At 38.7% G+C, this 16,114-nt stretch overlaps 1 protein-coding gene across 1 annotated transcript in view; it reads left to right on the top strand.

Moving 5' to 3' along the window:
• Nucleotides 1-16,114, top strand: part of STXBP5L (syntaxin binding protein 5-like) — a 188,522-nt gene that overhangs the window by 93,599 nt on the left and 78,809 nt on the right. Inside the window, exon 6 of the mRNA XM_010567473.1 lies at nt 10,233-10,296. Coding sequence (XP_010565775.1) covers nt 10,233-10,296 — 64 coding nt within the window. The remainder of the gene's footprint in view (nt 1-10,232; nt 10,297-16,114) is intronic.

Below are 16,114 nucleotides of genomic sequence, written 5' to 3' on the forward strand. Positions count from 1 at the left end.
TTCAGACGGTCTGCTGGTAAATCTTTTGTCTGGTTCTCAGTTTTGGAATGTTTGTTTGTCCTGCCTTTGTAAGACTTCGCTCAGCTCTGCTCAGTAGTTTTGGCTGAAAAATTACTGCTGGAATATGTGACTTAATCAAACTCAGAATTCATGTGTTCATTTTGATGAGTTCTTCAGGTGGGAAGTATCTTAATTATTTTTTTCTTTCTCACTTTTTTTTGGTTATGTTGACATATTAGAGAGTTTTTTGATTCCTATATTTTAAAATGTATGTGTATAGTATATTGAGTAGATAACACCTTTGAGGTTTTGAGAACAACACATTTCTGTTTTGTGTGCATTTTGGAATTTTCTTCCCTCTGGACATTAGTATGTTTCTATTCTGTATGAAAATAAATCTGAAAGTTTTTTATGAAATGGAAGCCTTCCACCAAGTTTCACTTCCTAATTCTTTCAAATTTTTTTTCGATTTTTTTTTTTTTTTTTTTGAAATGGCCACAACAGACCTTTTTCATGAGAACAGAGTAGAATGATGCCTCTCTTCAATGAAAAGTATGTGGGAAATAAGGGCTGCTTACTTAACAAGCTTCAGTACTGAGCTGTTGAGATAGGCTGGATGCTGTGCAAGAATCTAACTCGCTAGAACCTTTTAGTAAACAAGCAGCCTCGCCTAACTATTTTCTTTGTATTACCTATGCAGGAATATATCTAGATTTTGCAAAATTTTTCTTCCATAAGTTATGAAAGATAATGACAACATAATACAGATAGGCCTTGTCACCTCAAGTACTTGGAGATGCTGTGCGGTTACCATAATAGTTTCTTCTTCTAAAAAGCTAGTTTGCTGTGTACTGGTTTAGTAACAGTTGAGCACAGGTATTCATCCACTACTGCTTCTCGTTCTATCAGTCTTACAAGCATAACTTGATCCCTGTAGGCAGTGTGCTAGTCTAAGAAGGCTGTGTCCGCTCCACTCGATCTCACTGTGCACTTCTTGATATGGAATGGAGGAAGTTGTCCTTGCCTGTATTACACAGGTAGACAGGGGTCCTGTGTGTCTCCAGATTAATTTCTCTGTATCAGAGTAAGAGGCTGTTTGGGATAATGGTGATGTTTGCCACAGGAGCTGCCTTTAACAGATGCTGTAGCACTGCTGAAGTTGAAACTAGGTGACTTTCTTCAGTAATTTGAACTCTCTCTGGTAAGAAACTACGATGTCTCTTCCAGTACTATTGCTTTCTTGCAGGAAAAATGTAATTTAGATTAGCTTTTAAAGGGAATGTTATTAACTCTAAGTGTACTTCATGAGGGTAGGCTTATGATAGTAGACTTCCCTTTAGAATTGTACTGAGATGTATTTTTGAGAGAACAATTTTATTTTGGTCCATGGATGTGTTCTTATTTGATTATATTGTTTAAATCTTCACGTTATTTTTGTGCAATCTTCACATGATTTTCACATTTTAATATTATAGAATCATACAATAATTCATGTTGGAAGGCCCTGCTGGAATTTTCTAGACCAACTTCTGGCTTGCAGTAAGATCAGCTATGAGACCAGGTTGTTCAGGGCTTCATAAGTTCATAGGGCCTGTTGATGTTAAGTACTTTCAAAGATGAAAGAAAACAGGAAAACATATGTATGTAAAACTTCAGGAACAGCTTCAGCCTTACCACAAACTATGTAAGAGGCAATAGTGCTTATAACATTGTTTTTCATTCTGAGATAGGTTTTATCATTTCAGAGTGTGGGATTAGTGTGAAGATGTTACTATTCTCTATAAAGCTTGGAAGGAGAGGGTTTACCTTCTGTGCAAGCATATTTGTATCAAACTTACTGGCAAGGAAAGACCAGTAAAAGTGATTGCTCTGCTGCTATATTCAAGTTGTCAGTTTAGACAGAGGGTTTATATATAGAATTTTGAGTGTGTCAGATTTGTGTGTCATCTGCACAAACAAGCCTGAAGGAGAGTTCTTCCCTCTTCGTGCAATTCTCATCCAGTTTCTAAAATTGCAGACTAAGTCTACCAACATAACTTGTCTTTCTTTCAAAATCCCTCCTTACTTTTTTCACTGACTTGTACCTACTTCTGATTAAATCTCCATGAATTTTCATAATGCAGTTTTAACTCAGTTGTCATTAAGATTTCAAGGCTTTACAGTGAAAACTGATAGGAGATTGAAATGGTTAATTTTTTAAAAACCTGAAATGCTTCGACTTTGGAATGTTAAACTATATATTACTATACCTAAGTCACTGTAAAACCAGACTATATCTTATTTTGTGAGAGTACAAAAAAAACCCCAAAAAGCTGAAATTCCAGTTCTCTTAGTTTTTCAGAACATGTTTGAAGAGGGCCTCCTTATACAGTGCTAGCACTGTGGCCAAGGTAACCTGAAAAGGTCAGAATACCTGTGTTGTCATTTCCCCCTTTGGAAAACACCTAAAAGTTGCATTCTAGACTTTCATCATGGACTGAGTTTGTCCCTCTAAGGTTGTGATGACATTGCTCAGTAAATAATATAATAAAGGGTATTGTATAGGTGAAAAAAATATGGAGCATAGAAAAGATACTCCAACAATTCATTTTAGTCTGTTCATGGGCTTACTAAGGTTTCAATCCCACAAAGTTTGTCACACTTCTTGAGATCTTGAGATTAATTAATTCCAGAGAACATAATTGTCATCCTCAGAAGAAAAACCATTGTCAGTCAGTGAGGCCTATCAAATTACTGCGAGAATTTTTTTTTTCTAACAGCGATTCTGTTGCAGTGGAAAACTGAGGTGAAGAGGCTTAGTAGTTTAAGGAATTGAAGGAGAAACAGGTTTGGATGTAAAATTTTTAGACTTTGCATATGATGCAAAAAATTCTGTCACCTTGACCTGCATGGCTACTTTGACTTACAAAGTTGGCTTTTGGTTTGGTTTTTTGGAGGTTTTTTTTGTCAGCATTTGTGATTTTGTTGCCTACTTTTGTATCAAAATACACTGAAAGATATGTAGAGTACTGTATTTTGGAGTGATAGTGGTTTTCTCATTATGATCTGTTCAGAAGCATCTAGTAGAGATACATATCAAAAAGATGGTTGCAATACCTATTTTATCATAGGGACTATTGCCTTCTCATACAGGAGAGATCATCTGGCTTGCTTAAACAGTATGTAAAATTAGTGAGAAATTAAGGCCTGAATAGACTAATAATGCAAAGGAAACACAGAATTTTTTGTTTGAGATTATTTTCAGTACTGAGGCATAACTGATTCTAGAAGTTACAGGAAAAATTCCTTTATAAATTGTGTACTGTCAAAGTTGCAGCGGACCTGGCCTTGTCTAGAGCTGAGAAAGAACATTAGAATATGGAGAGTTTTAGAAACATTTTCTCTAGCAATTGTCTCAGCCATTTCTGTCATCTCATGCATTGTCACTACCTCAGACCAGACTGAAGTATCTTTTCAGCTAAGAATGAAGAGTAACTCAAAACTTTTTCACTTGTCATTTCTCTGTCATGTAGCTGAGCTAGTCCTTTGCTGGAGATGTTTGGGGCTCATAATACTGTTTGGTTTTCTACTCTCTAATAAGCAGTTTCTCTCTTTTCCTTCAAAATGTTTGGAAACAGGTCTGGAAGAGAGAAGTAGTCAATGAGCCCAGCATGTCTCCATTTACTCTAACTACAGTGAGATTAATTTTCTTAGCCTGCAGGATCATACATTTTGGAAGGTCATCTGGCATTGGGAAGGAAAGGAAGATCTTGATATGAGTCCACTAAACTCCAAAAATGAGAAATCTGCATTGTAAGCCTCCTTCCCGAGCATGCAGATTCCAGTGTTTGAACACCCCACTAACTAATGAATGAATAACTGAAACTTGTCAAAATTAATGGGATTTGGAGTATCAAAGAATTGGGCAAATTGGAACTCAGTTATGACAGCGCCATAACTAGGTCTTTCCTTTCTTAGCCCTTTCCTTGCCCATCCCTATTTCCTAGATGTATCTCAGAGCCAGCAGTTCCACCACGGTGAAGGAAAGCAGCATGCAGGAGAAGTAGCAGTCTAGGAGCAACTGCTTCACCCTCTGTGCACGGACCCAAATGGGAATATTCCTATTATAAAAAAGAAAGTGCAAGTTGCAAGGCATCCTTCTTCTAGACATTTTAGAAATTGTGTCCAAGACTCAGAGTTGCATCTTGAGGTTGAACTGATTCTTACTTACTCCAATTCCCAGCTTTGATCCACAGTATGTGAATGATGTATCTAACTCTGCTCATTCTTTTTAATTTCTCTGTGACTCTACCAGTGAAAAGAAAGTCTTAAAATCTCTGGTGTGCTGCACTTTTGTGGAAAGCAGAACTGTAGATGATGTCTGACTACTGGCACTACAGCAGTATCTTCTTATGCATGTGCTTTTCTCAGCACTGTCACATTCAGTCAACTCCAACTCTGTAACAATGACTAATATAGATGTTTTCCTTTTTTTTTTTTCTCTCCTAACTCCTTCTACCACTTTCTACCACCAGATTTTCATTCTTCTCAGAAATCATTACAGTGCTTCTGTAATTGTGCAGGGTATTTTTTTCAAAAGGAAACTTGTTTTCTCTTTATTTTATTCTGTTTTGTCATACATTACTTTTACCTGCTTTAGAGATTGTCTTGGTATTTGAAGGTCTTACAACAGTATGTAAGTCACTCTGTTTCTTGGAGTGCGTAAAACTTCCCAGAATGATGGAGGAATACATCATCTACGTGTTTTTCACGTTTTCCTGGGTCCAAATTATAACATTACTGAAGACTTCTTTCTGAGCTTTCGAATTTTAGAATAAAATAGTTAAATAAATGCTTCCATCCTTAAACGTTTTTTTGAAGACTCCTGTTTAACAGTGAATGGATTCTTCATTTCAGTCCTGTTGTTCTGAGTAAGAGTCAAGTCTTGGGGCACATCAGCTCTCTCATCTCTCAGAATGAACACGCACCAAATAAATTAATACCTGCTGCTGTCAGGAATAACTTCTGATTAAGTGCAAACCAGCTCAAAGTATGACTAGTTTCTTAACAAACTTCTAGCTCTGTACAGCTGTCATGGGAACCTTTTGTTCCAATTTTCAGTTCTTCTGCAGTCTGTTTTTGTGGGCTTACAGGTCAACAAAGGCTATGAAATGTTGCAGTCTTGTATCATTAGCTCATGCTTTTTTCTTGCTCAGTTGAAGGTAGCTTTTGCTGTAGGAACTTTTTACCGCAAATCATTGCTCATATTTTTTGGACTTGACCTTCATGGTTTTTTTCTTTCTGCTGTGTATGGACTTGGCTTTGTGTTTTATCCTTTTCATGTCTTTTCAGAGCTTTTATTTTCTCAGTCATTCTCAGCTGTACCCCAGCTAGTATTTGGGAATGAAGAATTCTCTGCTCAACTATTTCACTTATGTCTTATTTTTGCCTACTGATTCTTCCTTATTTTCCCCTCTCTCAAGGGTAGGATCTAGTTATTTTTACAGTCTCCTAAAGCCAGCTTGAAGGAATGCCTATACAGGAGTATCTGGCATCAACAGTAGTGTGTTTTATTGACGATAGCTTCAAGTATGGTTGGTTTCCTAGAACCTCTTCATCCTTTCCAGGAGCTGTTGGATCTCTGCTTTTGCTTTTAATGTAATTCAACAGTGTTTTTCTTTCTTTGTTGACTGTTCCACAATGACAGCATACAACTCTCCAGTCTCCTTGACAACTCTACTGTAATAGCAATGAAGGGAAACAAAACATTTTATGTATACTCAAGCTACATGAGGCAAAATGTTTTTGTGTGTAGACATTTCCACATGCAGTATAATTTACTGTATGAAAGTAGTAATTACTGTATGTGTAGCTCTGATAGCTAACTATATTATATCAATAATATTAGTTTACAGAACTCATGAAACACTAATTGCTCTATTTAATCCTACTTGTAGTGCAGTCATGATGTCTACCCTTAGGAGAAATTGACTGTAGAGCCTAATGCCTAGCTCTCCTCTTACAAGCAACACTTCTAAAACTAAAACACCTTCCCCCCAGCCCCGTTTTTCCTAGGCTCAACTTCACTCCTTCATTCCCAGCTCCTCTACCTCCTCCCTCTCCTCCCCCTGAGCAGTACAGGGGGATGGGGAATGCGGATTGTGCTGGGTCCATTACAGCTCCTGTTTGCTGCTCCCTCCTCCTCACACTCATCCCCTGTTCCAGCATGGGTCCTTCAGGATAAACCTGCTGCAGCGTGGGCTCTCCACAGGCTGCAGTTCCTTCAGGAAATATCCACCTGCTCCAGTGTGGAGTCTTCCACAGGCTTCAGGGGAAATATCTGCTCTGGTGTGGTCCTCTCCACAGGCAGCAGGGGAATCTCTGCTCTGGTGCTTGGAGCACCTCCTCCCTTCCTCCTTCGCTGACCTTGCTGCTCATAGGGCTGTTTCTCACACTTCTTTCCTCACTGCCTGTACAGCAGGGTTTTTTGCCCTTTCTTAATTTGTTTTCCCTCAGGTGCCACCATCCTGGCTGTGGGGCTCAGCTGTGCCCTGCGATGGGTCTGTTGGAGCTGATGGGAGCCAGCTGTGTCCAGAACAGGGCAGCCCTGGCTGCTCCTCACAGAGACCCCCCTGCAACTCCCCACTGCCAACACCTTGACACCTGCATCCAATATTTGACACAAAAGAGCTGACAAGAATGGAACCAAAGGCTGGTGTTGTACGTGTGAAAGCAAAACAATGGTTCATTGAGTCTTTTGATAAAGTGACATACCTGACAGACTAAAATAATAAATTGGAAGAAAGTGGAAGAAGCCTGACCAAGTCAGTTATAATACAAAACAACTAAACTATTAAAATACCAAGGAGTAAGATAATATTAAGATAATACTTAATATCAAATATAGAGGAAAGAGAATGAGGAAAAATAAAATCTCACACATTTAGTGCAAAGACTGCTGTGTTTGGTGTCAACCTTGCTGGTAATGTATATGAAGTTCTCAATAAAACTAAAGAAATAGCTAGGAACCTAATAATAAAAGGATAATACTCCTAAAAGAAACAAAAAAATGCCTAATATCCTGAAAAGCAAAAATAAATTTTATTACAGTGTAATAAATCCCAGGATTCTCCAACTGTCATTTACAATAGATACAAGAGGGAAATGGAGGAGGTAGAAAACTGTATTGTATTAGTGAAGGTTACCCGTTTTTGCTGAGCTCTTAGCATGGAAATCTGAGGCTATGCCCCTGCAAGAATAAAAGATAAAAATAAGACTGGTAGTAAATGACAGTTTTATATCATTTACAGAGGAACAACTAGTTTGTGTGACAATGAAAGTAAAATTATAGACTAAAGTTAGATGTAAGCTAGAGTGACTACAGCTCATGTAAGAGTTTGCTTCTACCCAAAGATAAATGGATACATTCTCTGGTAAGCAATGATTTATGTATCTTAAAAAGAAAATGGTGGTTGCGCAGATTTATCTAAATTGTTCTTGACTTTTAAAATTGGTAGGTACAAAGAGCAGCCTAGATGGGATTAACCTTTAGCTTAGGAAGACAGTATGCTCTTTCCCCTTCTCCCTCCATTTTCCCCAATTTTGCCAATATTCCTGGTCAAGTACCGATACTGGTACGGCTAAGCAACCCAGCCTGCATACTGGTTGGTTCAATGGGCTGGGACAACTGCCCAGACCAGTATGCCTTGTCAGCCTGCACGTGTTCCTTCCACCATTTTGTCTGTTGCCAGCTTAGTCCTGCCTGATGTTTGCTTGGCTCTGCTCCCTCTTCTGTCATCTGTGAGTTGTTCTTACCTGGCTAAAAACTAAAATTTCTTATGCCGCCTCTTCTCTTCACGGTTTTTCCTCTTATTCTTCCTCCTTTGCCTGTCATGGCATAGGCAGCATGTACCCCAAACAGATCTAGTTCTTTCCATCAACATACTCTGACCAGTTCAGATGGGTGAACTTACATCAGAAACAAAGTTCAAAGAAGCCTAGAGTGCCCCAAGATGTCACATTCACTTGCTGAGGACAGATGTACAAGATGTGTGTGGGTCTAAGCGCTGCCTGCAAATATCCTCAGCTCACCCCTCAGTTCCCCATCACTGCCTACCTACCCTGCCTGCTCCAAGGTCTGGTGTGGTGGAAATGATTTATTTTTTTTTTTATTCCAGTACAGGTTACTCAGGAACAGAAGCTTAGCCAGAGGGGTCCCCTTTGGGGATTTGGCTTGGATAGGAATGACAGCCAGATTTCCCGCTAACTGCATCTCTGCAAAAATTGTTGTGTGCTATGTCTCAAGCCAAATGGGTACTTGCTGCTGGCACCATTGAAGGCAGTCTGTATAGAATATTACTGTATAGACTGGCTGTCCACTGCTTTCCTGCTGATCTCACTTCTGTGCTGGGATATGTTGCAAAATGCTCTTGTAGAAGCCTTCTTCACCAAGACCTCATGTAGCAAAGTAACATGCTGCAGGTATCTGCGGAAACATGATCTGCCAAAGCTGAAGGTGCTGGCATGGGATCATCTCATGGAGAAGGTTCACCAAAGAAGGGGCTTGCCACATTGCTACTAGCTTTGTGTATGCAGCTAGCAGTAATGTTAAAATATATGTGAAGGCATGGGGTATAGTCTTGGAAGGTTGTCTAGCCTTCAGGTGACTTGAAGTTTTCTCTCTCTCTGGCCTGGAATAAACTTAGTTTGGAAGGTCTAATGATGTCTGGAGTAATTTTTCATTGTCTTTAGCTCAGAGGTAAATATCAGACAAGGTCTTTGCTATGCTGTTTTGGCCCAGCTTTGGTGCATCACCAAATAGCTGAAATACTTAAGACATTCTACCGGCAAAAAATAGAGGAAAGTGTGCATGCTTTCAAAAGTGTTGGAGTGTACTGTTTTGGGAAAGAGTCGTCTCTGAGGATATAGATTACTCCACAGTATTTTAACGTTTGAGTTGCCTGGGAATTTTTGCATACCACTCAGTCTTGATTTGGAGTCTGACTTGGTAGAACAGAGGCCAGTTTTGCTGTAGTGCAGTATTTGGGCCAAAGGAAGAGGAACACTGATGTTAGGAAAATCCTTTGAGCGGTTTGGCTGGAACCTAGTTTTGGTTTGTTTAATTCTCTTGCAGATTGTTTTAAAACTTGGAGCCTAAGTAGTGTTAGGTATGGTTTCCAGATAAATTCTTAGCTTTATGGGCCCTTCCAGCCTCTGCCGTATTTTTTTTCTGGTGACCTTTGTTAAACCAAGACCAGCCATGCAAGTCTAGATTCTAAGCTGAACTCCAAGGGACGTGTGCTCTGACCCAGAACCTAGATGAAAGAAAGATCCTGTTCTGTGCAGGCCTGAAGCTTTGTGGGCTGGTGCTTGTCTTCTTGCTCTGTATGACTGCCAGGGCCTAAAGATCTGGTCAGAAAAGGTGACAGTTGAAAAATCTTCATCTGTCTATTCAGTTTCCTATGATTTACATTTGCTGTCAGATGCTGGACATCAATGACTTAAGCAGCAGTCCCTGTACTAAGTTCCATACTACTTTGTTGGTACATGTTACAAAAAGAGAGGGGGCAGCAAGAACAATAAGTAATCTTTACAGAGGCTTACAAAGACTCATGGGGTGGGTCTTACAGCTGAGGAGCCTCACTGTACATGCATTATGGGTGCAACTGTATTAGTTGGTCTGAGGATGTCATAAGGCTTTACAGAACAGACAATGGCAAGATGCTCCATTTCTGAAACCCCACTGCAGTAATGCTAAGAAGCTACCTGATAGAGTAGTGTAGGTAAGGCCACTGAAGCCCTGTCATTAATGAGATTGGAACTGGATGAGTCTTCTTACCAGTATTGAAATGAATCCAGTGAAGACTTTGCAAATCCTTGGCAGATTAGCCTTGAAATTAAGCAATTGAGGGAGGGAGGGCAGAAAGAGGGGGAGTCGAAAATAGAAAAGGCAAAAAAGCCTTAGAAATCAGAGGGGAAAAAAATTAATGTAATAAGAGGAATAGCGAGGTTTTTTTAAAAATAGAAGAAAGGATTCATCAACAAAGGAGAATCTTTGCCTATAACAGCAAAAAGGAAATAAGAGGAGAACATGAAGAGATATGGATAACTTTCAGGCAGTTATCTTCCCCTATTGGGCTTTTTAGAATGACTTTTAAACCATTGGAGGTACACGTTAACACACGTAGAAATTAAGGTAAGCAGCTAGCCATACAAAAAACATTCATAGCTTTGATTTGATTTTTGTCTTGCAGATCCACAAAGACTCACCCTGGGCCAGTTGTACATTTAAGTGACAGCCCAAGAGATGAGGGAAAAGTGAGTACAACTAATGGTATAAAACATTACAGCATTTCATACCCTTTATCTGCCTTGATAGCACTTTCTTTTTGCTTATACACTAATTTTGTTATATGCTTGCTTTCTATATTTGTAGTGTCACTTTCACAGTTTTTAAGAAAAAAATTCTCTTGTTACAATTTTAATGAGTAAAAATCTGTGATGCAGACAACATACTGTACTTTGAAACCTATAGCCAATCAAAATTGTTCCTGATTAAATAAACTTGACTTTGCTTAAGTAATAATTGACTAAAAACTGTATCATGACTTCAGTACTTGGATAAACATGCTATTATGAAGGTATTATAGTAGGTTTTCATAAGATAAGAAATCTTTTCTTATACAAGAATAACAATGATAGTAACCCACATTTAGAACTTGATGCTGTTTGTGAACAGAGTTGAGAATAGTAGAGACCTGTCAACAAGTGGAAGCAAAACATAGAGTGTAAGGGTTGTGATTGGTACTGTCAGAAAGCAAAATCGGAGTTGGTTTTATTGTATGGTAGCTTTTCCAGAATGAAATTTGGTTGCCACAAAACCAGTTTTATTAGAGCTTTTTTATTTATGTGTTGCTACTGAATTTTTGAGCATTTTGCCTGTGTGGAAGGGGCATTTAACTATCTCATCATTTTTGATCACTTCCACTAACTGCATTTTAGTGTGTATTTATAAAGGACTGCATCTTACAAATGGTGTATCTGTTTGACAGTGTGCCTCACATAACAGCTGATGGTTATTGGAAACTAGCAGCAGTTTGAATTTCTGATACTGATACGGGGGACATTATGCTGAAATGAATATGGGTACCTAGAAACACACTGATGGCTACATCTGAATTTCATTTGCATTAGCTGTCCTTGAATTTACCATATTGTAAGGTGAACTATGTGAAAATGATGCACTTGCCAGCTAGCCCTCCAACAAGTTAGATTGGATCTCTAAGCCTTTTTGGAAGAAGGTAGCAGTAGATCAAGTAATTTAGAATACAGCAAATAGAGTAATTAAACACTATGAAGCGTAGTGTTTTAGCCTCAGACCAGAAGCCATCAAGAAATGCTATTTGACTGTCTATGGCAAAATACCTAATAAAAATAAAGGTTTATTGATGAGGCATAACTCTTGTTCGCTGGCCACAACAGAAGTTGCTGATGACCTAATAAATCACACAGTGTAGGGAAAAAGGATATGATACTAAAAGAGAAAGTGGTCTTGTGAGTGAACATCTCTGACAGGAATGTCACACACCATGTCCAAAGAGAAACCTAAAATATTTTGACTTCAGCAGAAAGGGAGAAGATAAAAAGGTCCCAGGAAAGGGAGTTAGAGGAGAACTTATTAGGAAATACTATTGCTTGTTGCTCAGAGGGCACATTGGAGACATCTGGCCACTGATGAAGTACTAGCATACTAACAACAACAGCAACAACAAAATCAGACGGATCCCTATGAAAAACAAACATTGGAAATTCATGGGGAGAAAGAGTAGAAAATGTAAGCTATACAGAAACCATCCCAGTGCAGCCATTTATGTCATTGATAGATTGATAGTCATGTAAAGAACAAATTGGTGCTAACAAAATACTTGCAGATTTGCAGAATGTGGAATTGATAGTGTTTGATATTCACAGAAAGATGTTAGTAAAAGGTACGCACAGATGTAAGAGAAGATCCAAGGACTAAATCAAAAGACGTAGCTCTAGATCAAAAAAACAACAGTAGAGAAAAAAATTAAATTTTTCAATTAAGTCTCATTAAACTTTGGTTGAAAGAATGAAGGATAAAACAATCTTTCTTCAGAATGGGGAAAAAATGAGAAAAAACAACTTCTGGGACTTCCACTGTTCAGCATTGTCATAAACAACCTAGAAGAGAAAGTAAGCAGTGATGTGATCAGGTTTGTTGGACTTCAGGAGGCTGAGAAACTCAGCTGTAAAATGACAGGTTAAATACTGTCTTTTGTCAGTATTCAGTGTAGAGATGGGAAGTGACATGTGTGGGGGAAAATGTTTCTGACTTTGCATACAAAACAGTGGGTCTGAGCTGATTGTTACTGTTTGGTATCAAGAGCTTCGAGTGGTGATTGATATTCAGTGAAATGTCAGCTCAATGCTCAGTAGTGACCAATAAAGAAAATCAAAATTGGGCATTATCTGGAGAAGAAGAGAGAACAAAACAGGGCTATTGCATAAATGCGTGATTGATTGCCTGCTGAATACCGAGCATAATATTTGTCCTTCTATGTCAAAAAGAACATAATTGTGCTAAAAGAAATTTAGAGAAGGGGCAAGGTTTTCTATGTGAGACACAACTAAGCGCAACAGGACAATTCATTGTGGAAAAGAGCTGATTGTGATTCTGAGTTTGAAAATCACAATTATTATGAAGAGGGTAGAAACAGTTCATAGTCTCTTTCAATACAAAAACTATCAAACGAAGCTGACAAATGTCAGATTCCAAACAAGCCAATTAAGTACTTCTTCAAATGTTCAATGCGAAGAAGTGATAAAACTCTATCAAAATCATGTTGAAAATGTATATTGGTCGCAAGGGAGACTAGAAAAGTTAACACAAGAAAAACCAGTTTGAAGGTTACTGAAGAAGTTTGCTGAATTTTCCTGAAAGGTTATTAAAGATGAGCTTAAACCAAGTCACGTCTAGCTGAAGAGTTGGCTGTCTTTGAATGAGAAAGTAACTTGTGCTGAGAGAATATGTGAGAGTACGGTAAATACTTGCCCTCCTCCCATATTGTTCTTTGGTATTCGCTCTTGGCCATTTGAGTACAAGACACTGTGATAGGTGGACCTTTTGTGTAATTTAGCGGAGTTGTTCTTAGGTAATAGAGCTGTTTCAAGATAGTTCTACATACTCTGCTTAGCAAGATGATCAAAGACCAACAAGAGGTGTTGGGGGGAAGAAATCAGACTCCCCACATCACTTCATGGGGAGCAGCAGATAAAAGTGTTCTTTACATATGCTTCAGGAATTAAATAGTGGCTACAAATCAGTCATAATTGTTGCTCAAAATACAGATATTCTTGTACTCTACAAGTACAAGGGTATTGTACTCTGGAAGGGTCCAGTGGTATATCCTTGTCTGGGGTATCACAAAATTGTTCACAGATCTGGGCATGTTTTGCTGAAGTAAATAAGCAGCATTGTCCTATGGGCACTGAGTGGTTGAGAGTCCTAAAACACAGACAAACCTTTCCAAATCCAGGACAATCATAAGATCTCTTTTTTGAAAGCCAGGGGAATTTGTGTGCTGACTGTATACTCATCTTTAAAAATTCTTTAAATTCCTAAAAGTTCCATTTTATATCAGTAACCGATGACAAGTTTTAATGTACCAAAAGAGTGAATGTAATTCTAGAAGACTTCTGCCATTCAAAATTTTTCCAGAGTGCCCTCCAGGCAAACTATCAAGGCAGACTTTGGAGACAGTCTCTTTTATTAATGTAGCCAGCTGCAGCTGGAAGACAGACAACAAAGAGAATTTGGGCATTTAATGTGTCACTGAAGAACAATTTGAGGACCTAGTGATTAAGTTCATGAAATATAACTGTGTCTGCCAAATCAATGAATAAGTGTACATTAGGAACAGACTGAAGTGCACAGACATTTGTAAGTGGCAGATCTGTAGCAAACATGACTTTTCTTGCTGACACAGGAGAAGACATTAACTGCAATGATTTGCAGTTTCCCAGCAAATGGAGAAAGCTTAGTAGGAAAAGGTTTTGTGTTATTAACTATTAGCTGGTGGCCTAAACTTCCTATCTCTTGAGTCTGTGTTCTGAGGTCTAGTAACACCTAAATACAGTGTGCATTTGGCAGGCTTGTTTTTTTTTCTCCCAGCTGTTTTGTGCTACTGGGACAAGGAAGGGGCTGGCTGGCACATACCAGGATGCAATTAGTTGATTGTAAAGGAGAAATTTCCCTAAAACACCATCAAAAGCATTTCATGAAGAAGGATTTAAGTCAAAATGTGGAGCAATTCCACTAGACAAGGAAGATCTTGCCAGGACTCCTCCCTCGTTCAAATTCTGTCCAGCCTTCTGCATGTTTCTTAACCTAATTAAGCATGAGTAATTAAACAAGGTGCCAGGAAACACAAGCTGAAGAGTAATCTGGTTTTTTTCTTCCTGGACTCTTTTTACACATATTTACACATATTTTTCTTCATCTATGTTTCCCCTCCAACTGCATTTATGGATGTTTTATTTTTTATCTCTATTACAGACATAGAATTTGTCTTATAGATCTCTCAAGTGCTCACCATGGCCAAGAGGAGTGCAAATGTTTGAGTTTCCTATGGTTCAGTCAGGTCAGAGCTCAGAGCATCATATAAATACACTGGCAATGAGACTAATCACATCCACCCAGTTGGAATTCAGATTTTAGTGTGATACCACAGTACTAGCAGTTAAACAGCACGGCTACCATCTGAGCAAAGAGAGAGAGATTCCCGGCTATGCAGCAAATCTGTTTATCTTTCAGCTTCCCTGAAATCACAGCACTTTGTATCTTGCAATTCTGTAGTGCTGTTGTGCATTAACCATTTCAGCAATGGATCAGGTGAAACGCTGTCTCTGATAGGAGGTATTTAACTTTTTGGTAATAACCTGGAGCCATGGTATCTTTGCAAAAGAGAGCGATAAAAATCAAAAGACAAGCCTGCTTCACGAGGGAGAAAGGCTTATTAAGAAACAGGGTCACATACTAAATGGTTTTCTGTTCCTTCAGTTTCCTGAATATATTTGTAAGAAAGGTGAGGTGAAAAGAATACTGGGAGATACAAACTGGACTCAACTGGTTTGTTAGCCAGCTGTAATGCACTGGTGCAAGTGCTTGTTATGATGACAGTAAGGAAGGCACTCAAACTCCATAACATATTGATTAAAATACCTTTTATTGGAATTAATATGAAAAGGATGGTGAGAACCCCAAGCCATGTAGCATTGGATGAACCTCCAATAAGGGCACAGCACACTGTGTTGGTTCCCTCTGTGAAGAGCTTTGCCAGCATTTTGATCTTTAGAGGTCTCAAGATTTTTAAAAAAAAAACAACCACCTTATCCACTTCTACTGCCAAGCAATAGGATGTTCACATGAGACATACTACCTTACATTAAGATAAAGACAAAGACATAAAGGTGCTGTAATTGCCTTTACCAAGTGGGAGCTGCCTACAGGCATCTTTAGAATTAGCCAGCTAAGTTTATCTTGTGGCCAAGGAATACGTGCAGCACAACACAGGCCTGGAAGCCAAGTGCTATGTGCAGCAAAACATAGCACAGCATAGGTCTGCACCTACTCAGGTTAACTGCTCTGTGGATCACGAACTCCTGGATATACAATTGTCTTCCATTTAGGATCACTACACTAACAGTGAAAGCAGTCACAGTAAGATGCTTCTTTGTTCACTCTCTCAATGGCAGTCTGTTATCCAAGAATACCCTATGCCATCCTGACACAAGTGCTATCCAGTTAACTGCATGCTTTCTGAACAGGATGTCTTTTCACATTTACTCTGCCACAGAATCCCGTATTGACCTGACCAGAGCAAAAATGATAAATATTCTGGAATTTCTTCAGGACAGTTTGAATTTTTTTCAGGAGCAGAATTCTTAAGTAATCAGGTATTTTTCATAATCAGGTAGTAACTATATTAATTATAAATCATTCCCAGTTCAGGTAATACATCTCCACATAATGAATATTCTCCTGGCAATATAAAGAATCATATCTAGTAGTACTGAGACTATTCCCAGACTCTTTTATAGCAGTATTGATGTA

This window comes from Haliaeetus leucocephalus, unplaced genomic scaffold, assembly GCF_000737465.1.
Source record: "Haliaeetus leucocephalus isolate CR32 unplaced genomic scaffold, Haliaeetus_leucocephalus-4.0 Scaffold228, whole genome shotgun sequence".
Classification (NCBI taxonomy): Eukaryota; Metazoa; Chordata; class Aves; order Accipitriformes; family Accipitridae; genus Haliaeetus; species Haliaeetus leucocephalus.